The sequence below is a fragment of the Aquarana catesbeiana genome, linkage group LG01 (assembly GCF_042186555.1).
Source record: "Aquarana catesbeiana isolate 2022-GZ linkage group LG01, ASM4218655v1, whole genome shotgun sequence".
Lineage (NCBI taxonomy): Eukaryota > Metazoa > Chordata > Amphibia > Anura > Ranidae > Aquarana > Aquarana catesbeiana.
This window is the reverse complement of record NC_133324.1, coordinates 861,652,908-861,678,117: the sequence shown is the minus strand read 5'-3', so window position 1 is coordinate 861,678,117 and position 25,210 is coordinate 861,652,908. Positions and strand designations below refer to the sequence as shown.

Genomic DNA, 25,210 nt, shown 5'->3' with positions numbered 1-25,210 from the left:
AGAAAGGTTTTAAGAGAGTGGGCAACTCAACTTTTTTTTTTTTTGTTAGATAGAATAGGTCACCTTTTTTATTGGATGCCCCAGAAGCTGACAGTTTATTTCTAAGCGTGATGTACTAAACAACTCAATTTGTAGATAATAAATGTAGACCCGTTTTTACAAATGACCTTACTGTTGTCATCCCAGGAGCTGACTATTCATATGTACATTTTTTTTTTTTCATAAAATGTGTTGCTGTTTAAACCTAGAAGCTGACAATTTACTTCTAAGCCAGAATCTTTTTTTTTTTTTTTTTGGTAAAAAATAAAGGCCCTGCTGTTTTAGTCTCAGGACTAAACTGAACAGGAAATTTTTGTAAGCAGGCGGATGTAACTTGTTTTATGTTTTGTTAAACTGTTGCATTGTTTTCAAGTTAATACATGTAGGTTACATTTATGTAGTGTATTCTGAGTGTATTATACTGTTTAGTCGTGTTGCCCTGCTGAGGTGGTACTCCCTAGAGGTAAGGGTAAACACTGCTGGCAGGTTTTCCCAGGATTTTTGGGGAGGTATCGCCCTCTGTTGGGGAAAACCCATAAAAAGGGAGGGAACCACCTCTTGGGGACATCACAGCCAGTAAGATGGCTGGTTCCAGGTTACCCCAATCACGGAACAATCAAGGAACAAGGAGGTCATTGGAAATGTAACCTATAACTTCATGCTTAACTACCCCTTGCAGCAACCCAGTCAAGGTTCAAGGGATATGAACTTATATGGACATTGCTTAATGACTCAAAAGGGCTCTCTCACCTATGAATACCTAAGGAGCACTTACAGCATAATATCTTTTACAGGAATGTGTTTTGAAAACCTCTTTGTTGGATGTTCATTTGTTATACATAAATAACTGCAGTAAAGAATTCAGTTTATATATACCTTGGCCTGGTCTGAAGTCACTTCAAGATAATCTTAAAGGGGTGCATGTATGGCATATCTCAGAATGGGGTTCACTTGGGAAGACGAGATAGAGAAGATGCAGTACATATGTCTAACATGCAGTGAAGATATTAGAAGGAGGCTACAATGCATACAGTGCATAAGCAGCCAGCCGTTCGGAAAGCGGTGGTGACATGGCATAGGTGATGGAGCTGGTGTGCTTAGACTCCTTCTCTAGTGTCCAATGCTAGGTCCAATTTGTGGCACAGGGTATCCTAGGGACCCAGCCTAAAAATCATGGAAGATGGAGTGAGGCCTCCAGGGAAGGATAAGCACGGTTATATACAAAGTTGAGCTATTTAGTATTCATGTGTAATATACTGATCAATGTCACTGGGATGAGGTGATGATTTTCTGGGCTGGTGGAATCCGGTACAAGCTCAGTCGTACCGGCTCAGAAATGCTGCACAATACAGAGAGAAGAGTTATGAAGTGTATTGAGGAACTGTTATCCATAGTGTACAGAGTGTAATGAGTTACAGAATTGTGCCACAGATTACAAGGACTTAGTCATGTTTTTATGAAGAAGCATCCCTTTTAAATTGGAGTGCCAGCCTTGTGTTAAATGACAGCCTTAGACTCATCTCTGGGAGCACTAGTGAGTGTTTTGTCCGGGTCCCCAAATGGGCAGTGAGCACCACCCACATGTCTTAAAAAAGAAGGAATAAGTAGTTCTTAGATTTTCATGCTAGTTTTGTTTTGTGTGTCGCTATGATCTACATTAATCCTTAGCACTCTTTATTGTAATTGACAATTCCAGAAGAGTTGGCACCAAACACATACACACAACGTTTTACTCTATGCTTTTTATTCTGTCTACACAAAAACATTTTAGTTTTGTTAATGAATGACCTACCTTTGTTACAAAATGTTATCATCTAGTTACTCATGGTAATGTCTCTCCTCCTAGAACTCTTTCGGAAACCTGGAAATTTTCATCACTGAAAATGGATTTGCTCAGTCAGATCCTCCTGCTCTCCAGGATGTCCATAGATGGGGATATTATCAGGAAACACTGATGGAAGTTCTAAAAGGTAATATGGCTTCTTTAGTATTGCTTTATTACACAATCTTTGTTTTCACAGTGAGATCAGGATGAGATAAGCTGCTGCGAGAATGAGTTGGATCATTTCAGTGTGTTTGCTGTGAATTTTTTGGATACGTTGATCCACAGTGCCTGCAGCTACAGATTTTGGAGAAGTGGTGTTCAAAATCTCATTTAATGCCTTATAAGAATATGTAAATATTTTAATATCCAAAGCTCGGCCACCATTACATTTTAAGGATTAGCATTAAGCCCAGTGATTTTGGGGTTGGGTAAGGTTAAAGTTGGTTTTATTTTTGTGTAGTTGCTCCTTAAAAACATCCCCTATCCCCCAGGAAGTGAAATACTTCCCTTTATCCCCACTCCTAAGATCTCCACTGTGTGGCCCTGCTCATTTCTGACCACATACTGTACATACCTAAGCTTCACTGAGAGCAGTTGGGAATGTTAAATTAGACCTCTGTCTAATTGATTTTTCTGTGCCCCCCATATAAAACAATATTCGCAACTGTCTCCAACTTTGTCCAATACTGGCCTCTTCAGGCAGAATGGTGAATAAATCATGGAGTTGCCTTTTGAAGGACAACTAAAAATAAAGTTGTCCTAGATTTTGGGGTTAAGTTAAAGGTTACATTTAGTTGTTAGGTATAAGGGTTGGGTTGGATTAGGTTAAGTGTAGAGGATATAAAAAAGGAAAAGAAAGGCGCCTCTAAGTGCAGTATGCAAAATTTAAAAAAGTGCACAAAGGGTTAAAAGCTCTTACAAGATTGTTGAGTGTTAAAAGACATGATAAAACCAGGAGTTCTCATCTGTGGCATGTGTCCATCCTCAGCATGGTGGTAGAGAGCAGTGTAGAGCCGTCCAGCAGCTGTAAACCGTTCTCATGCGTGTTGGAAAGAGGAGGCAGCAGGGAAGCCTGTATTCACTGCGTGACACACAAGGCTGATGGTGTCAGTGTAGAGAAGGGGGCGGTAACGCGTTTCGGAGCATGTGCGGCTCCTTCGTCAGACCTCTTTACAGCTGCTGGATGGCTCTAAATTTTGCATACTGCACTTAGAGGTGCCTTTCTTTTCCTTTTTTATCTCTTCAGAGTTGCTTCTGCTCTAACCAAAGTGCTGCCAGAAGTGCCACCTCATCACTATCATCCCTCTGACCAGCTACCCACCTCCACCAGAGCGCCCTTATCTCCTCTCTGTAGAGGATAGATTGAGTTTCAGTAGTTGAATAAAGGGTAATGCCCTGTACACACGACTGGTTTTCCCATCGGAATAAACTCTGAAGGTTTTTCCGACGGAGTTCCGACGGAATTCCGCTCAAGCTGTCTTGCATACACACAGTCACACCAAATTCCGACCGTCCAGAACGCGGTGACATACAACACGTACGACGGGTCTAGTTAACGGAAGTTCAATAGCCAGTAGCCAATAGCTTCCGTCCCGTACTTGCTTCGGAGCATGCATTGTTTTTGGTATGTCGGAACAGCATACAGACGAGCAGCTTTCCCGATAGGAATTGGTTCCGTCGGAAAAATTTAGAACATGTTCTCTTTCTAGGTCCGTCAGAATTTTCCACGTAAAAAAGTCTGATGGGGCATACACATGATCAGAATATATGATGAAAAGCTCCCGTCGGACTTTTTCTGTCAGACTTTTCGCTTGTGTGTATACGGCATAAGATTTTAGATATAGCAATGGATTAAGGGGTTGGGTTAGTTTAAAGTGTCTCTTTATTTTTTTTTTTTTTAATTTTTTTTTACCTTTTTGCATTCTATGCACTAAGATATGCATCACATTGCACAGAGCAGGTAAGTATAACATGTTTGTTATTTAAAAAAAAATGTTATCTTAAAATTAAGGGTCAGGTGTTATGCTGAGTTTAAGTTTATAGCGAGTGCTATTTTGGTTGGTAATCTAGTTTTTTTGTTTTTTTTTTGGTTTTAAGAAATTGTACATTTAGTTGGCAAAGAAAACTCTCTCTTGCAGAACATGGGGAACTGGTTATTGTAATTAAATTACATAGATGAAATAATATTACTTAAAATGCGTTTACTATTTGAGAATCTTATAGCCAGAAAAGCAAATCTTCTCAGTTAAAATTAATATACTATCTCCAAATGTGTATGTGCGTATATATATATATATATATATATATATATATATATATATATATATATATATGTGTATTCAGACCCCCTTAAATTTTTCACTCTTTGTTATATTGCAGCCATTTGCTAAAATCATTTAAGGTCATTTTTTTCCCTCATTAATGTACCCACAGCACCCCATATTGACAGAAAAACACAGAATTGTTGACATTTTTGCAGGTTTATTAAAAAAGAAAAATTGAAATATCACGTGGTCCTAAGTAGGGGTGCACCGAATGGGTTTTTTGGTGCCAAAACCGATACCGAAAATAAATCTTCCTTGATCCCGAAAACCGAAACCAATACCGAAACAGCACCGATACCGAAAGTGACTGTTTTTAAAAATATTTTTATACAGTAGATGGTCAGAGACTGGGGACATGGAACAGGAGATGGTCAGAGACTGGGGACATGGTACAGGAGATGGTCAGAGACTGGGAACATGGTACAGGAGATGGTCAGAGACTGGAGACATGGTACAGGAGATGGTCAGAGACTGGAACCATGGTACAGGAGATGGTCAGAGACTGGGGACATGGTACAGGAGATGGTCAGATTGCAGACATGATACAAGAGATCAATGCAGCCTCACCAGTGCCCGTCAGGTGCAGCCAGCCAGTGTCCCCCATTGCAGCCAGCCAGTGTCCCCCATTGCAGCCAGCCAGTGTCCCCCATTGCAGCCAGCCATTGTCCCCCATTGCAGCCAGCCATTGTCCCCCATTGCAGCCAGCCATTGTCCCCCATTGCAGCCAGCCAGTGTCCCTCATTGCACACAGCCAGTGTCCCTCATTGCACGCAGCCAGGGTTCCCCATTGCACGCAGCCAGGGTTCCCCATTGCACGCAGCCAGGGTTCCCCATTGCACGCAGCCAGGGTTCCCCATTGCACGCAGCCTGGGTTCCCCATTGCACGCAGCCAGGGTTCCCCATTGCACGCAGCCAGGGTTCCCCATTGCAGCCAGCCAGTGTCCCCATTGCAGCCAGCCAGTGTCCCCATTGCAGCCAGCCAGTGTCCCCATTGCAGCTTGCCAGTGTCCCCATTGCAGCCAGTGTCCCCCATTGCAGCCAGCCAGGGTTCCCTATTGCAGCCAGTGTCCCCCATTGCAGCCAACCAGGGTCCCCCATTGCAGACAGCCAGGGTTTCCCATTGCAGCCAGCCAGGGTTCCCCATTGCAGCCAGCCAGGGTTCTCCATTGCAGCCAGCCAGTGTCCCCATTGCAGCCAGCCAGTGTCCCCCATTGCAGCCAGTGTCCCCCACTGCAGCCAGCCAGGGTTCCCCATTGCAGCTAGTGTCCCCATTACAGCCAGTGTTCCCCATTGCAGCCAGTGTTCCCCATTGCAGCCAGTGTCCCCCATTGCAGCAAGCCAGGGTCCCCCACTGCAGCCAGTCAGGGTTCCCCATTGCAGCCAGTGTCCCCATTACAGCCAGCCAGTGTCCCCCATTGCAGCCAGTGTCCCCCATTGCAGCCAGTGTCCCCCATTGCAGCCAGTGTCCCCCATTGCAGCCAGCCAGGGTCCCCCATTGCAGACAGCCAGGGTCCCCCATTACAGACAGCCAGGGTCCCCCATTGCAGACAGCCAGGGTCCCCCATTGCAGACAGCCAGGGTCCCCCATTGCAGACAGCCAGTGTCCCCCATTGCAGACAGCCAGTGTCCCCCATTGCAGACAGTGTCCCCCATTGCAGCCAGTGTCCCCCATTGCAGCCAGCCAGTGTCCCCCATTGCAGCCAGTGTCCCCCATTGCAGCCAGGGTTTCCCATTGCAGCCAGTGTCCCCCATTGCAGCCAGCCAGGGTTCCCTATTGCAGCCAGTGTCCCCCATTGCAGCCAGTGTCCCCCATTGCAGCCAGCCAAGGTTCCCCATTGCAGCCAGCCAGTGTCCCCCATTGCAGCCAGTGTCCCCCATTGCAGCCAGTGTCCCCCATTGCAGCCAGGGTTTCCCATTGCAGCCAGTGTCCCCCATTGCAGCCAGCCAGGGTTCCCTATTGCAGCCAGTGTCCCCCATTGCAGCCAGCCAAGGTTCCCCATTGCAGCCAGCCAAGGTTCCCCATTGCAGCCAGCCAGTGTCCCCATTGCAGCCAGCCAGTGTCCCCCATTGCAGCCAGTGTCCCCCACTGCAGCCAGCCTGGGTTCCCCATCGCAGCCAGTGTCCCCCATTGCAGCCAGCCAGTGTCCCCCATTGCAGCCAGCCAGTGTCCCCCATTGCAGCCAATGTCCCCCATTGCAGCCAGCCAGGGTTCCCCATTGCAGCCAGCCAGGGTTCCCCATTGCAGCCAGCCAGTGTCCCCCATTGCAGCCAGTGTCCCCCATTGCAGCCAGGGTTTCCCATTGCAGCCAGTGTCCCCCATTGCAGACAACCAGGGTTCCCCATTGCAGCCAGTGTCCCCCATTGCAGCCAGCCAGGATTCCCCATTGCAGCCAGCCAGTGTCCCCATTGCAGCCAGCCAGTGTCCCCCATTGCAGCCAGTGTCCCCAACTGCAGCAAGCCAGGGTTCCCCATTGCAGCCAGCCAGTGTCCCTCATTGCACGCAGCCAGTGTCCTCCATTGCACGCAGCCAGTGTCCTCCATTGCACGCAGCCAGTGTCCTCCATTGCACGCAGCCAGTGTCCTCCATTGCACGCAGCCAGTGTCCTCCATTGCACGCAGCCAGTGTCCCCCATTGCACGCAGCCAGGGTTCCCCATTGCACGCAGCCAGGGTTCCCCATTGCACGCAGCCAGGGTTCCCCATTGCAGCCAGCCAGTGTCCCCATTGCAGCCAGCCAGTGTCCCCATTGCAGCCAGCCAGTGTCCCCATTGCAGCCCGCCAGTGTCCCCCATTGCAGCCAGTGTCCCCAATTGCAGCCAGCCAGGGTTCCCCATTGCAGCCAGTGTCCCCCATTGCAGCCAGCCAGGTTTTCCCATTGCAGCCAGCCAGGTTTTCCCATTGCAGCCAGCCAGGTTTTCCCATTGCAGCCAGCCAGGTTTTCCCATTGCAGCCAGCCAGGGTTCTCCATTGCAGCCAGCCAGTGTCCCCATTGCAGCCAGCCAGTGTCCCCCATTGCAGCCAGTGTCCCCCACTGCAGCCAGCCAGGGTTCCCCATTGCAGCTAGTGTCCCCATTACAGCCAGTGTCCCCCATTGCAGCCAGTGTCCCCCATTGCAGCAAGCCAGGGTCCCCCACTGCAGCCAGTCAGGGTTCCCCATTGCAGCCAGCCAGGGTTCCCCATTGCAGCCAGCTAGTGTCCCCCATTGCAGCCAGCCAGTGTCCCCCATTGCAGCCAGCCAGTGTCCCCCATTGCAGCCAGCCAGTGTCCCCCATTGCAGCCAGCCAGTGTCCCCCATTGCAGCCAACCAGGGTTCCCCATTGCAGCCAGCCAGTGTCCCCCATTGCAGCCAGGGTTTCCCATTGCAGCCAGTGTCCCCCATTGCAGCCAGCCAGGGTTCCCTATTGCAGCCAGTGTCCCCCATTGCAGCCAACCAGGGTTCCCCATTGCAGCCAGCCAAGGTTCCCCATTGCAGCCAGCCAAGGTTCCCCATTGCAGCCAGCCAAGGTTCCCCATTGCAGCCAGCCAGTGTCCCCCATTGCAGCCAAGGTTCCCCATTGCAGCCAGCCAAGGTTCCCCATTGCAGCCAGCCAAGGTTCCCCATTGCAGCCAGCCAAGGTTCCCCATTGCAGCCAGCCAAGGTTCCCCATTGCAGCCAGCCAGTGTCCCCCATTGCAGCCAGTGTCCCCATTGCAGCCAGCCAGTGTCCCCCATTGCAGCCAATGTCCCCAATTGCAGCCAGCCAGGGTTCCCCATTGCAGCCAGCCAGTGTCCCCCATTGCAGCCAGCCAGGGTTCCCTACGCTATAGGAAGCCCCCCGTGATAGGTGGCACCAGGGGCGGGGGCGGAGCACCTGCCCAGGCCCCTCCCCCCTTTACGGCTCCATTATCGGCCATTTTTTTTCTTTCAGCAAATTGCCGAAAAGGCCATTTTCGGCCGATATGTTTCGGCGGACGAAATTTCGGTGCATCCCTAGTCCTAAGTATTCAGACCCTTTGCTCAGTATTTAGTAGAAGCACCCTTTTGATCTAATACAGCCATGAGTCTTTTTGGGAAAGATACAACAAGTTTTTCACACCTGGATAAATCTGCAAAAATGTCAACAATTCTGTGTTTTTCTGTCATTATGGGGTGCTGTGTGTACATTAATGAGAAAAAAAATGAACTTAAGTGGCTGCAATATCACAAAGAGTGAAAATTTAAGGGGGTCTGAATACTTTCCGTCCCCACTGTGTGTGTATATATATGTGTATATATATATACTATATGTGTGTGTGTGTGTATATGTATGTGTGTGTGTGTGTATATGTATATGTGTATATATATATATATATATATATATATATATATATATATATATATATATATATATATATAATTATCATATAAAAGTGAGTGCACCCCTCACATTTTTGTAAATATTTTATTATCTTATCTTTTCATGTGACAACACTGAAGAAATAACACTTTGCTACAATGTAAAGCAGTAAGTGTACAGCTAGTATAACAGTGTAAATTTGCTGTCCCCTCAAAATAACTCAACACACAGCCATTAATGTCTAAACCGCTGGCAACAAAAGTGAGTACACCCCTAAGTGAAAATGTCCAAATTGGACCCAAAGTGTCAATATTTTGTGTGCCCACCATTATTTTCCAGCACTGCCTTAACCCTCTTCGGCATGGAGTTCACCAGAGCTTCACAGGCTGCCACTGGAGTCCTCTTCCACTCCTCCATGATGACATCACGGAGCTAGTGGATGTTAGAGACCTTGTGCTCCTCCACCTTCCGTTTGAGGATTCCCCACAGATGCTCAATAGGGTTTAGGTCTGGAGACATGCTTGGCCAGTCCATCACCTTTACCCTCAGCTTCTTTAGCAAGGCAGTGGTCGTCTTGGAGGTGTGTTTGGGGTCCTTATCATGTTGGAATACTGCCCTGTGGTCCAGTCACCGAAGGGAGGGGATCATGCACTCCTTCAGTAAGTCACAGTACATGCTGGCATTCATGGTTCCTTCAATGAACTGTAGCTCCCCAGTGCCGGCAGCACTCATGCAGCCCCAGACCATGACACTCCCACCACCATGCTTGACTGTAGGCAAGACACACTTGTCTCTGTACTCTTCACCTGGTTGCCACCACACATGCTTGACACCATCTGAACCAAATAAGTTTATCTTGGTCTCATCAGACCACAGGACATGGTTCCAGTAATCCATGTCCTTAGTCCGCTTGTCTTCAGCAAACTGTTTGAGGACTTTCTTGTGCAGCATCTTTAGAAGAGGCTTCCTTCTGGGACGACAGCCATGCAGACCAATTTGATGCAGTATGCGGCATATGGTTTGAGCACTGACAGGCTGGCCCCCTACCCCTTCAACCTCTGCAGCAATGCTGGCAGTACTCATACATCTATTTCCCAAAGACAACCTCTAGATATGACGCTGAGCACGTGCACTCAACTTCTTTTGTCGATCATGGCAAGGCCTGTTCTGAGTGGAACCTGTCCTGTTAAAACGCTGTATGATCTTGGCCTCTGTGCTGCAGCTCAGTTTCAAGATCTTGGCAATCTTCTTATAGTCTAGGCCATTTTTATGTAGAGCAACTATTCTTTTTTCAGATCCTCAGAGAGTTCTTTGCCATGAGGTGCCATGTTGAACTTCCAGTGACCAGTATGAGAGAGTGAGAGCGATAACACCAACTTTAACACACCTGCTCCCCATTCACACCTGAGACCTTGTAACACTAAGGAGTCACATGACATCGGGGAGGAAAAATGGCTAATTGGGCCCAATTTGGACATTTTCACTTAGGGGTGTGCTCACTTTTGTTGCCAGCAGTATAGACATTCATGGCTGTGTGTTGAGTTATTTTGAGGGAAGAGCAAATTTACAGTGTCATACAAGCTGAACACTCACTACTTTACATTGTAGCAAAGTGTTATTTCTTCAGTGTTGTCACATGAAAAGATATAATAAAATATTCACAAAAATGTGAGGGATGTACTTACTTTTGTGAGATACTATATATCTATAGATTTTTTTTTTTTTGGTAATGTGGTACCCCACCAGGGTATGGACACGGGATTTTCAACCAGGCAGGTTGAGAGGCTCCAGGGGATTTGCTTATTTGGGAGGAAACTGGCTTTTCAGTTTCCTCATTGCTTAGGAAAGTTCACTTTGGGACCTGGAGCCCGGGGATTTCTTAGAGATCTGGGTGGGATGAGACCCCTAGCCCTGGGTCCTGATTTTGCGATCCTCCAGCACACTGACTGGTAAGGTGTGTGCTGGGCCATTTTATAGACACTCGACCATGGTTCTGAGCTCCACCCTCCCGAGGAGTCCAGGCTTGCAAGGGAGAAGCCAGAGAGTGCAGGTCTGAAAGCCAGAGACCCAAGCCTGAGGTCGCTGACAGGAGTCAGTAGGGCTCCGTGTGGGAGTCTGAACAGTGGTGCTGTTGCTAAATAGAGCCAGGTAACTTGGAATTCTTGTTTGCAATCTTTCATGTGTACGCTGATGGTGAAACCCCGTGAGGGAAAACCCTTTGATTTCATTTCTGGAACTTTGCTTGATCTTCTTTAATTAAAGTGGGCCAACAAGCCCTGAAAAATGAACTATTTTGTGTGGACTGTTTTCGATAGCGGGCACTACACTTGAGCTAAACAACCCCCAACAACTTTTATATATATATATATATATATATATATATATATATATATATAAAAGTTGTTGGGGGTTGTTTAGCTCAAGTGTAGTGCCCGCTATCGAAAACAGTCCACACAAAATAGTTCATTTTTCAGGGCTTGTTGGCCCACTTTAATTAAAGAAGATCAAGCAAAGTTCCAGAAATGAAATCAAAGGGTTTTCCCTCACGGGGTTTCACCATCAGCGCCAAATAAAAGAAGGATATTCAGCCTCCTGGCTTACACATGAAAGATTGCAAACAAGAATTCCAAGTTACCTGGCTCTATTTAGCAACAGCACCACTGTTCAGACTCCCACACGGAGCCCTACTGACTCCTGTCAGCGACCTCAGGCTTGGGTCTCTGGCTTTCAGACCTGCACTCTCTGGCTTCTCCCTTGCAAGCCTGGACTCCTCGGGAGGGTGGAGCTCAGAACCATGGTCGAGTGTCTATAAAATGGCCCAGCACACACCTTACCAGTCAGTGTGCTGGAGGATTGCAAAATCAGGACCCAGGGCTAGGGGTCTCATCCCACCCAGATCTCTAAGAAATCCCCGGGCTCCAGGTCCCAAAGTGAACTTTCCTAAGCAATGAGGAAACTGAAAAGCCAGTTTCCTCCCAAATAAGCAAATCCCCTGGAGCCTCTCAACCTGCCTGGTTGAAAATCCCGTGTCCATACCCTGGTGGGGTACCACATTACCAAAAAAAAAAAAATCTATAGATATATAGTATCTCACAAAAGTAAGTACATCCCTCACATTTTTGTGAATATTTTATTATATCTTTTCATGTGACAACACTGAAGAAATGGCACTTTGCTACAATGTGAAGTAGTGAGTGTACAGCTTGTATAACAGTGTAAATTTGCCGTCCCCTCAAAATAACTCAACACACAGCCATTAATGTCTAAACCGCTGGCAACAAAGGTGAGTACACCCCTAAGTGAAAATGTCCGAATTGGGCCCAATTAGCCATTTTCCCTCCCCGGTGTCATGTGACTCATTCATGTTAAAAGGTGTCAGATGTGAATGGGGAGCAGGTGTGTTAAATTTTGTGTTATCGCTCTCACTCTCATACTGGTCACTGGAAGTTCAACATGGCACCTCATGGCAAAAAACTCTCTGAGGATCTGAAAAAAAGAATTGATGCTCTACATAAAGATGGCCTAGGCTATAAGAAGATTGCCAAGGCCCTGAAACTGAGCTGCAGCACAGTGGCCAAGACCATACAGCAGTTTAACAGGACAAGTTCCACTCAGAACAGGCCTTGCTATGGTCGACCAAAGAAGTTGAGTGCACGTGCTCAGCATCATATCCAGAGGTTGTGTTTGGGAAATAGACGTATGAGTGCTGCCAACATTGCTGCAGAGGTTGAAGGGGTGGGGGGTCAGCCTGTCAGTGCTCAGACCATACTCCACACACTGCATCAAATAGGTCGTCCCAGAAGGAAGCCTCTTCTAAAGATGATGCACAAGAAAGCCCGCAAACAGTTTGCTGAAGACAAGCAGACTAAGGACATGGATTACTGGAACTATGTCCTGTGGTCTGATGAGACCAAGATAAACTTATTTGGTTCAGATGGTGTCAAGAGTGAGTCACGGCAACCAGGGGAGGAGTACAAAGACAAGTGTGTCTTGCCTACAGTCAAGCATGGTGGTGGGAGTGTCATAGTCTGGGGCTGCATTATTGCTGCTGCCACTGGGGAGCTACAGTTTATTGAAGGAACCATGAATGCCAACATGTACTGTGACATACTGAAGCAGAACATGATCCCCTCCCTTCAGAGACTGGGCTGCAGGGCAGTATTCCATCATGATAATGACCCCAAACACACCTCCAAGACGACCACTGCCTTGCTAAAGAAGCTGAGGGTAAAAGGTGATGGACTGGCCAAGCATGTCTCCAGACCTAAACCCTATTGCACATCTGTGGGTCATCCTCAAACAGAAAGTGGAGGAGCGCAAGGTCTCTAACATCCACCAGCTCCGTGATATTGTCATGGAGGAGTGGAAGAGGATTCCAGTGGCAACCTGTGAAGCTCTGGTGAACTCCATGCCAAAGAGGGTTAAGGCAGTGTTGAGGGGACAGCAAATTTACACTGTTATACAAGCTGTACACTCACTACTTTACATTGTAGCAAAGTGTCATTTCTTCAGTGTTGTCACATGAAAAGATATAATAAAATATTTACAAAAATGTGAGTGGCGTACCCACTTTTATGAGATACTGTGTGTGTGTGTGTGTATATATATATATATATATATATATTATACACGACTGTGCAGAAGTTTTAGACAGGTGTGAGAAAAAATGCTGTAAATTAAGAATACTTTCAGAAATAGAAGTGCTAATAGTTTATTTTTATCAATTAACAAAAAATGAACAAAAGAGAAAGTGTGTGATCACCCTTTTTCTTCAAAACATCGTCAATTCTTCTAAGTACACTTGCACCACAGTCTTTGAAGGAACTCAGCAGGTAGGTTGTTCCAAATAACCACAGATTTTCTTTGGATGTAGGCTGCCTCAAATCCTTCTGCCTCTTCATGTAATCCCAGACAGATTTGATTATGTTGAGAACAGGCCTCTGTGGGGGCCAAACCATCACTTCCAGGGCTCCTTGTTCTTCTTTATGCTGCAGATAGTTCTTAATGACATTGGCTGTATGTTTGGGGTCGTTGTCCTGCAGCAGAATCAATCTGAGGCCAATCACACGCCTCCCTAATGGTATGGCATGATGGATAAGTATTTGCCTGTATATCTAAGCATTGTGAACACCACTGATTCTGACCAAATCTTCAAATCCATTTGCAGAAATGCAGGCCCAAACTTGCAAGGAACCCCCACCATGCTGCACTGTTGTCTGCAGACACTCAATATCATACCATTATGATAATATCATATCATAATATCATATCATTCCAGTCCTTTGGAGAACAAGCTACCTCCTGCTACAGCCAAATATTTCACATTTTGACTCATCAGTCCAGAGCACCTGCTTCCATTTTTCTGCTCTCCAGTTCCTTTGTTTTTGTGCATAGTTGATTCGCTTAGACTTGTTTCCATGTTGGAGGTATGGCTTTTTGGCCGTAATTATTCAATGAAGATCACTTCCGACCAGACTATTCTGGATAGTAGATGGTGTACCTGGGTCCTACTGGTTTCCTCCAGTTTTGTGCTGATGGCACTGCTGGCCATCTTCTGATGCTGAAGGGAAGTGAGCATGATGCAACTTTTATCTGCTGCAATAGGTTTCCTTGGCTGACCACTGTGTCTGCGGTCCTTAACATTGCCTGATTCTTTGTGCTTCTTCAATATAGCTTGAACAGCACATCTTAAACCCCAGTCTGCTTTGAAATGTTTGCCTGGGAGAGACATAGGTGGTTATTTACCAAAGGCAAATCCACTTTGCACTACAAATGCACTTGGATGTGCAGTCGCTGTAGATCTGAGGGGGATATGCAAGGAAAATAAAAAACAGCATTTTTGCTTGCACATGATTGGACGATAAACTCAGCAGAGCTTCCCCTCATTTCAGGGCTTACCCTCAGATCTACAGCGATCTACAGTGACTGCACTTCCAAGTGCACTTGTAATTGCATTGTGGATTTGCCTTTAGTAAATCAAGCCCATGGTTACATAGTCTAGTTTAGTTCAATAAAAGGGGGGAAAATTCAATCTTATATACACAATCCTATACCCACAGTTGATCCAGAGGAAGGCAAAAAGAAACCCAGCAAAGCATGATCCAATTTGCTCCAGCGGAGGAAAAAATTCCTTCCTAATCATTCAAGAGGCAATCAGGTATTCCCTGGATCAACTTTACCTAAAAATGTTAGTATCCGGTTATATTGAGGGAGTCTATACCACATTTTCACAGCTCTTACTGTGAAGAAACCTTTAAGTATTTGGAAATTAAATCTCTTTTCCTTTAGACGTAAAGAGTGCCCCCTTGTCCTCTGTGATGATCGTAAAGTAAATAACTCAACACCAAGTTCACTATATGGACCACTTATGTATTTTATATATGTTGTTCATATCCCCCTTAATCTCCTTTTCTCAAGACAGAATAAATTCAGTTCCTCTAATCTTTCCTCATAGCTGAGCTCCTCCATGTCTCTTATCAGTTTGGTTGCCCTTCTCTGCACTTTCTTCAGTTCCTCGATATCCTTTTTGTAAACTGATGCCCAAAATTTGCTGATGCAGTATAACTACCTTAATAACTATGCATTAAGATAAAAAAAAAAAAACCTCCTGCATTTAGAACCACTTTAATAAAAGCACATTCTAGGAAAATACAACACACATATTAAAAGAAACTAGGACCGCATAAAAAAGTTAACCAGGGAATAAAAATCAAACCTAATTCAACAAAATCAAAAATGAAAAATGCAAATGATAAAAAAGAGAAATAGACTAATGCCGCGTACACACGATCGGAAATGCCGCCAGCAAAACTCCGATGAGAGTTTTTTGTCGGAAAATGCGACCGTGTGTATGCTCCGTCGGTCTTTTGCTGGCAGAATTCCAGCCAGCAAAAGATTGAGAGCATGTTCTCTATTTTTCGGTCGGGAAAAGTTCCTATCCGAAAATGCATTCGTCTGTATGCAATTCGGACGCGCAAAAAATCACGCATGCTCGGAAACAATTTGATGCATGCTCGGAAGCGTTGAACTTAATTTTCACGGCCTCGTCATAGTGTACTTCACCGCGTTCTTGACGGAGGAAAGTTCAGAGAACTTTGTGTGACCGTGTGTATGCAAGGCAAGCTTGAGCGGAATTCCGTCGGAAAAACCATCCAAGTTTTTTCTGACGGAAATTCCGATCGTGTGTATGCGGCATAAGTCGAAAAACAGAAGTTAAAAATCAGAACAAAAATCCAAAGAAACTCCAGGAAAATATTAGTACAATTTCACAGTGTCAATAGGTCTGGTAATACAGATGTCCCGGGTATAGAGTTCACAATAATTGGATCCAAGGATAGTGATATTAATGATAGTCCTACTGTAATTGAAGCATAATATGGAGCAAACTTCATGTACCATAAGAAAAAAGGGAAGGAGGGACTCTTCAGTTTATTGCTTTAATTTACCACTCACACCTACCTACAGTATTGTACAGTACATTTTCCATGAATTTCCTTGACCCAACCATTTCTGTAGATAAAATCATTATTAGGTCATACCAAAACCTGTAGATAGTAACAGCTTCATTCTGCAGTCTAGCTGACACCTCCCCAGGTGGCTGACAAATGGAGCTAAAAGTCAATTTTTTTAGGTTAAATAGTGATTTAGCAGAGGACAACAAGAAACGGACTTCAATTACTTTGTGATAGTGAGAAGAACAGGAATATGACCCTGTCTCTATTGGAGAACTACATGATCAAAGTGGACCTGTCTCTGTAATATCTCCGGGCAACAATTCGTTTCAACCTAGATATTCAGGAAAAAGAATGGCAGATAGGGAGCATAAATGGACTTCTTTTGCAGACTATATATTATTTTATGCACAAGATGAACTTTGCCAGTTATTCTGGGGAATTAAAAAGATATGGTGAGATGTCTAACCTGAAGATTAATCTGGATAAATCAGAAATGTAAAATGTTACAGAATCTACCTCAGAATGCAGGACCCTTAGATCACTGTTTCCAATTGGAAAAATAAGGGGTTAAAATATTTTGGGATTATAATAGCCCTCTGTTGTTGATCTCTTTCAAAGTAACTATATTCCTTTCCTTAATAGATTTAAAGCGTAACTCCACTTTGTTGAGAATAATACATTCCCCTCTGGGTGATCTATGTACATTGCAAGGATTTTACCAAAGTTTGTTGCAGATTCCTACCTTTTGTTATTCTGAAGCAATCGCTGTTTGCTCCTCCATGCCCCTGTGCAAAGTAAATCTAATGGGAGTGGTTTCATAATTATCAACCAGCTGCTGCAGAATCAGGGCTCTAGTGAGGAAAGTTGTAGGGTCTGCATCCCCTTAGACGTTGTTTCCTATTGAGAGTATCTTACCAAAAATGACATTTTTGTTGCAGGGGATGCCTGATATCTGACTTTTATCTTTGTGCAGACTCCTGAGAAAATCAGTGAGCCAATCACACAAGCAGAAAATTATGTTGGGGGGGGGGGGGGGGCGACGTTCTGTACACCTTCTGTGTACAGAACACCTCCAGGTAGCCATATTGCATTACACCTTACAGAAAATTACAGAGCTGCAGATTGAAAGGAAAGGTCATTTTTAATAACATTCAATTCCAATATGACTTGTGTCGCAATTGTATACGCTACATTATTATTATTTTCTTAATTGCTATTTTTCCCATGAAAGTAAAGTTACCCTTTAAACATGATCTGAATAATTATCAACTTCCTGGTTAGGGAGAATAAATACAGTGAAGATGATAATGCTTCAAAAAGTTTTGTACGTTGTCTAAACACTCTCTATAGGCCTCATACCCACTGCTGCTCCTAAACTGATGTTTTGGGCCTCTTGGCGTTTTTTTCCCTAAACCCCTGAACACACCTCAATAAAAGCCCGTCCATGCCAACGTAGGCTTTTAGAGGAGTTTAGGAGCAGCAGAGTTTTTTTTTTTTTTTTTTTTTTAATCTTTTTATTGTGTATAAAACATATAACGTATACAGACAGACAGAACATTAACCTGCTACAGCAGTAGAACAAGACCAACGCAGGGGTCAGCGCCAGATGGCACAATGTAATGCATCACCCATAAATGCAGAAAAACTGTGGCACGGTAAAACCTTATTGCTGAGTTGGCTCTTGTTTAAGGATAAGAAACAGAAAAATCTTGACTTGAAAACAAAACATGGCATCAAGATTAAACCGGGGGTTCCCCCATCAGGAGATGGACAATTTTTACTGAGAGACTATTCAATCATATGTTGCGGTGGAGGGTTCAGCCAGCCATTTGGCCCATACTCTATCATATTTTTTTGGACAGCCTCTATTTTGATAGGTGTCTTTATAGAGAAGTACTTTATTCACATGTGTTTTCCACAGTAGGAGGGAAGGCGGGGCCCGTTTCTTCCAACAAAGTGTAATCATTTTCCTGGCATAGAAGAGTAGAAGTTCGATGAGGGTTCTCTCTGCCACCCTGGGGGCTAATTCTTCCACTAATCCCAGTAAACATATCTGCGGGGTTGGGGCTATATCTATACCCACTATGTCTTGTACTACCAAGACTATTTGTGACCAGTAGACACAAATTGCAGGACATGATCAGAAAATATGTATAAAATCACCTGGGATCTGGGTACATCTTCAGCACTTTGAGGACAGGGAGGTTTTCATTTTATGCAATCTGTACGGGGTGATGTATGCCTGATGGACTATTTTTTATTGTATGAGATGGTCTCACAGCGAGACAAGAATTTTGAATGGGAAGTCCCACAGGTCCTCAGAGTCCAGCCCTGGGATATCTTGCATCCAACGCTGATGAAGCAATTTAAGTTCTGGGGAGGAAACTGGAGGAAATGTGCGTATAGAACAGAGGTCGGTTTCTTTGTGCACTTATAGCGTATGACCCTCTCTAAATCAGGTTGTACCACTTGTGTGTAATTGGAGCATATTTGGCTCCTGAAAGCATGGGACAACTGCAAATACCAGAATAGGTATGAGGGCGGGCCATTATTATGAGACACTAGATGGTTAAATGTGTATATGGAGGTATCGGTGGTAAGATCGGAAATAAATTTGATGCTGCATTCGGCCCATATTTTGGGGTCAGGCAATGCGTAGAAGTGAGGTAGGGTGGGCTTGTTCCACAGGGGAGCATTTGGAGAGACCATGAGTATTTTTCAAGAACCAGTCCTACTTTCCAGGCCTGTAGGGTCGTGAGCATGGAGGAGTTTTAATCGTATGGAGCTTTGGGTTCCCGAAGGGGTAGGTGCGACAGGGCCTCCACAGAGCGGACCACCGCAGCCTCCAGGACTGCAGTGGGATTGGATGCATCCGGTACCAGCCACTAAACTCCTGTGACTAGCTGAGCTGCCAGAAAATATTTCTGACAGTCCGGAAACGCCAATCCCCCCTGCGACACCGGACGCATAAGGGTGGCTAGTTTAAATGAAGGCAGACTTGGGCCCCAAAGGAAAGAAGAGAATATTCTATTTAGTCTCGTGAAAAAGGAACAAGGAATCTATTGTGGGGAATTCCGAAACAGGTACGCAAATTTGGGGATTATTTTCATTTTAATAGGATTTATACGGCCTAAAAGAGATAGAGGGAGAATCTCCCGTGCTTTCAACTTGGCCTTAACTCCTTGAACCACTGGGTCCAAATTTAATGGGATAAAGCTAGCTGCGTCTCTCGAAATTCGTACCCCCAAGTACACAAATTCGGTCACCCATTTGAGTTGCAGATCTGGCGGGGCCAACCATTTGGCATCTGGATCAATAGCAAGCGGCTGAGACTGGGACCAGTTCAATTGTAGTCTCGTTACTCTTGAGAACTCAGTCAGAACCTGCAATGCTCCATGAAGGGAGGAGTCCGCATCGTTCAGAAAGAGTAAGAGGTTGTCTGCATACAGGGCCACCCTCTCCTCTAGCCATGCCAGTTTAAGTCCTTTAATAATTTTAATAAGGGCGAGACGTGAAGTGCCTCCGACAATGGTTCCATGGCTATAGCAAAAAGTGCTGGGGAGAGGAGGCAGCCCTGCCTGGTACCCCTAGATAATAGGAAAGAGGAGGACACATGACCCCCTAATCGAATGGCAGCCCTTGGTGACTTATATAGGGTTCGCAGCCACTGGATAAAAACCAGAGAAAATCCCATCCTCCGGAGAATTTCCCAAAGGAAAGGCCATTCAATCGAGTCAAATGCCTTCTCGATATCAAAAGGGGCAATCACTCTAGTGTCCACATTCTCATGTTTGGCATGTAAATTAGTGAAAAGCCTACAAAGGTTAATGTCTGTGGACTTATGGGCCATAAACCCAGGTATAGCATCAGGACCCGGGGTGTCTTCACAGTCGCTAGCTAATTGATTATAGCATGAACCTCCTCAGCAGTGATAGGTCTGACTAGATGAGATCTCTCCGAGTCTGAGAGCCACCCAAGGGCAGTGGGTCCAAGAGAGATGCCATCTCGCCAGGGCCCATATCTGGTGGTAACCTGGTACTGTATAATGCCTGATAGAATCCCTGAAACTTTTTTTTTTGGAAAAATGTTTATTGGGTTTTTTACATTACATTAGTACATGGTAAATGAATTTTGATTCATATACAGTTACGTAAAAACAGAGAGAAAAATCAATAGCACAGTAATTACCTGTATAACAATATTATAGCATCAGGGTGACATGACAGTACAAACCTTAGTACTTTTAGGAGCGGAAGCAACGTTTGGAGTATTAAAATAAAAATAGTAACCTCAGATATTAAACTGGCTGTATCAGTGGCGGTGGGTGAAGTTTACAAGTGATGGTATGAAAGAATTACGACCGTCAAGGAGCTTCAAAGATTTGTTTTCATGGTTCAGGGCGGCAGAAACGCAGAGGGGTCAGACAGATTGGATAATTTAAGGTTGCCTAGGGAGTTTGTAAGGTCTTGTTTGAGATACCAATCTATATAGCGGAACGGTTGCATGAGTTTTTGTGGATCCTTTTGGCCGAATGTGTGTTCCATGAATTTCCACTATCTCGTGAAGAATCGTGAGGTGGAGCAAAAGTTCAATACAATGGTGTCTAATCTTTCCAGATAGAAATGCAATAAGAGGGCTTTTTTCACCGCCGGTAAATTTGGCGGTGTTGAGTTGATCCAATGAGACATGATAGTCCTGCAGGCCACCAGGAGGCAGATATGCATCCAGTGGGAGATGTGAAGTGGACTCTATGTTGGTAGCGTGGATAAGGGTGGTTCACAGTCGAATAGACATAAAAGGTAATGTTTGTGATCCGTATTTTAGTGATCTTGTAAATAAAGTTCAGTACAGAGTCCCAGTATGTAATGATGGGTTGGCACTCCCAGAGGCGTTGAAGCAGTGTTGGGTGTGGTGTGGAACACCAGGGGCACCACTCTTAGGCTGGTTCCACCTTGTTGATAAGGAAAGGATAGTATGCCCTGTGGATAATTTTGAATTGTGTCCCAGGCCATGTTTCGGATATGGTAAGTTTGTGCACTTGTCTGTATCCTTCAAGGATTTTCTCCGAAAGGTCTTCGTCCTCAAATATTTGGGACCACTTTTGGAATGGTTTAATGGGGGGGGGGGAGTAAAAGGTATAGTCCCAGTCAGTTGGGTGTGTTAATTGCCTATTAAGTGCATGGAATCTATGGCTTGTGCTAGGAGCGTCGGGGAAGTTGGTGTGGTATTTCTGGTCATCCTACGCGCCATGTCACCTACTCGGTCAACTGTTGTGGACATAACTGAATTAAAGTCCCTGCTTACTAGATGTATACAGAAACAAAAAAGTTTGCCCGTGGGACTTTAAATGAAGTGTCCATGGTGATCCCATATAAATAGAGAAAATATAGAAATAACAAAATTTATTAAAATAAATCTCATCCAGTACAGGTCATGAGTATAGGTGACAATTACATAGGAACAGTAACATGATAAAATGGTCCTAAAACATAACCATCATGACATAGCATCAAAGTATAAAAAGTACAGATATACATGTTACATCTCTAACCCGACGCGTTTCGCGAGCTCTCCTCGCTTCATCAGGGGCTGATGTGTATATCTGACATCTGTAATAACAAGTAAAACTGTATTGAAGTATAGCTTGTGATTAGACAACAACATGAAGCCTGAAGCTGGTAATCCGATACCTACTTGACGAGGCACTAGTTTTTCTTGTTATTACAGATGTCAGATATACACATCAGCCCCTGATGAAGCGAGGAGAGCTTGCGAAACGCGTCGGGTTAGAGATGTAACATGTATATCTGTACTTTTTATACTTTGATGCTATGTCATGATGGTTATGTTTTAGGACCATTTTATCATGTTACTGTTCCTATGTAATTGTCACCTATACTCATGACCTGTACTGGATGAGATTTATTTTAATAAATTTTGTTATTTCTATATTTTCTCTATTTATATGGGATCACCATGGACACTTCATTTAAAGTCCCACGGGCAAACTTTTTTGTTTCTGTATGCAATTCAGGGATGGAGGTGTCTCATGTTAGGGAGCAGCTCTCAGACTTTCTCTTCTTTTCTGCTTACTAGATGTAGAGTCTTTGGGGCAGCCAATATCCAAGCCACCGCGTCTTGAAAGAATGAGGTGTCTGGCAAGTTGGGAGCATATATATTAGTGATAGCCATTTCCTTGTTAGCTAAGATCATGTGTAGCGTCATTTTGCGGCCTGTCAGGTCAGTCCACACGTCCTTAATAGTATGTTTCAGGTTTTTGTGTAGTAAATAGGGATGAGCCGAACACCCCCCTGTTCGGTTTGCGGCAGAACATGCGAATAGGCAAAAAATTTGTGCAAACACGCGAACACCGTTAAAGTCTATGGGACTCGAATGTAAAAAATCAAAAGTGCTAATTTTAAAGGCTAATATACAAGTTATTGTCATAAAAAGTGTTTGGGAACCCAGGTCCTGCCCCAGGGGACATGTATCAATGCAAAAATAGTTTTACAAACGGACGTTTTTTCGGGAGCAGTGATTTTAATAATGCTTAAAGTGAAACAATAAAAGTGAAATATTCCTTTAAATATCGTGCCTGTGGGGTGACTATAGTATGCCTGTATTTTAGAACAGTCCCTGCACAAAATTACATTTCTAAAGGAATAAAAGTCATTTAAAACTACTTGCGGCTGTAATGTAATGTCGGGTCCCGGCAATATAGATGAAATTCATTGAGAAAAACAGCCCCCCCCTCCAAACCCATTACCAGGACCTTTGGGTCTGGTATGGATATTAAGGGGAACCCCGCACCTAAATTACAAAAAAGGCGCGGGGCCCCCAGGCCCTATATAATCTGAACAGCAGTATACAGGCGGTCCCCGGTTACAAACAAGATAGGGACTGTAGGTTTGTTCTTAAGTTGAATCTGATTGTAATTTGGAACAGGTACATTTTTAAAGTGTAGCTCCAGCCAGAAAGTCTATTTGTAAGCTTTTTGGATAACATAGGGAAGGGTTATCACCCTTGTAACATTTGTTTTGCTGATTGGATTTTGAAAATTTTGGGTTATTAGGGAAACTAGGATTGGTGATAAAGCATCAGTGGAGACACCTTTTTCCCATATTAACTCTTACAGGAGAAAATGTTCCCTTCCTAGGGGTAGATTTCCTCTCACTTTTTGTTGTCTCCCTCCGTTTGTAAGTAAGAGTCGTTTGTAAGTCGGATGTTTGAAAATAGGGGACCACCTGTATATACTATACTACCTGCCCTATACACTCTGCGGAAAATTGGGCCTTAGGTGTTGGTGGTACCAGAACACTGTAAGCCCTCACAGTTACTCTTGGTGGGTGCTGGAACAGGCCCTGCTGTGAAATATTATATAAAGAATTGTAATTACATGCCACTGTTAAACAGGGGCAGAAAAATGGGGCCTTGGGCAGTGGTGGTGGTGCCACAACACTGTAACCCCTCACAGATTTTCTTGTTGAGCGCAGGAACGGGCCCTGCAGTGAAATATCAGATCAAAAATTGTAATTACGTGCCCCTGTTAAACAGGGGCAGAAAAATTGGGCCTTAGGCAGTGGTGGGGGTGCCACAACACTGCAACCCCTCACAGATACTCTTGTTGAGCGCAGGAACGAGCCCTGCTGTTAAATATTTGATCAAAAATTGTAATTACACGCCCCTGTTAAACAGGGGCAGATAAATTGGGCCTTAACAGGGGCAGATAAATTGGGCCTTAGGCAGTGGTGGTGGTGCCCTGAACCAAAAATATTCTTAGAAGCTATCATCATGAAGAGTGAGGAGGAATAGGATAGTCACTCAGCATAATAGGTTAGTCACTCAGCATATGCAGTCTTCAAGGGATCCCACATCCATAGAAAAATCAATCGGTTACATCAGCATCAGGTGCTTGGTAGCTGGTGATCCAAGACTGATTCATTTTTATTTACGAAGCCTCCAGCAGCACTGAATGTGTGTTCAGAAAAAACGCTGGATGCAGGACAGGCCAGTAGCTCAATTGCATATTGAGCAAGCTCTGTCCAGTGGTCCACCCTCAAGACCCAGTAACCCAGTGGATGTGCTGTTGTAAAGGTCTCCAAGTCTGATCTTGCCCCTAGATATTCCTGCACCATGTAATTCAGACGCTGCCGATGGTTGCTGGAACTGATCAGACCTTGGCGCTGAGGACTGAAAAATTGTCTGAAGGCATCGGCCAACCGGCCACCTTCTCCTCCGCTCTTTCTGTGACTGAACAAAGCCTCAGCAAGATGTTGTTCAGCACCAGGAAATTGTAACCGCCCAGGCTCTGGAAACGCATTGCACAAACCTTTCTGCAAGGCCTCCCGAAGATGTTTTATCCTCTGCTCCATCTGTGAAGGATGGATAAATTCTGCAACCTTACTCTTGTAACGTGGATCAAGAAGAGTTGCCAGCCAGTAATGGTCCCTCTCCTTGAAACCACGAATCCTAGGGTCCTTTCGCAGGCTTTGCAGGATCAGGGAGGCCATGCAGCATAAGTTTGCAGAGGCATTTGATCCTGAGTCCTCCGGGTCACTAAGGATAACACGATCCTCAACCACTTCCTCCCAGCCACGTACAACTCCATGGGTTTCTGGGGACTGAAACTTATCCCTTGAAGACTGCTGCTGATGCTGAGTGTTATTCTCCACCTTCATGCTGACACAATCCTCCTCCTCTTCCTCTTCCTGTGTGATCGGCGGGCCCACAGGAATACTATCTGGATAAAGGGGGCCTTGAGAGGTAAGAAAGTCCTCCTCTTCCTCCCGCTGCCTTAAGTGCCCTGTCCATTATTCCATGAAGCGTGTGCTCCAACAGGAAAACAAGAGGGACAGTATCACTGATGCATACACTGTGACTGCTCACCATCCTCGTGGCCTCCTCAAATGATGACAGGACAGTGCATGCATCCTTGATCATTAGCCATTGGCGTGGCGAAAAAAAAAGCCAAGCTCCCCTGACCCTGTCCTGGTGCCGTACTCACATAGGTACTCATTGATGGCCCTCTGCTGCAGCATTGCCAGCGTTGAGTTCCACCTGGTGGGCATGTCACAAATGAGGCGGTTCTTGGGCAGGTTGTCTTTGAATGTCAGCCAGCCGAGCACTGGCATTATATGACCGGTGGAAATTACCACAGACTTTCCTGGCCTGCCTCAGGAGATCCTGAAAGTCCGGGTACCTGCTCAAGAACCACTGCACCACCAAATTCAGGACATGAGCCAAACAGGGATCAT

At 45.0% G+C, this 25,210-nt stretch overlaps 1 protein-coding gene across 4 annotated transcripts in view; it reads left to right on the top strand.

The window, feature by feature from the left end:
* Window positions 1-25,210, top strand: part of LOC141116857 (cytosolic beta-glucosidase-like) — a 220,508-nt gene that overhangs the window by 148,396 nt on the left and 46,902 nt on the right. For all 4 annotated transcript variants that reach the window (XM_073609341.1, XM_073609348.1, XM_073609356.1 and 1 more), the window contains exon 5: window positions 1,886-2,009. In XM_073609341.1, the coding sequence (XP_073465442.1) occupies window positions 1,886-2,009 (124 nt within the window). The remainder of the gene's footprint in view (window positions 1-1,885; window positions 2,010-25,210) is intronic.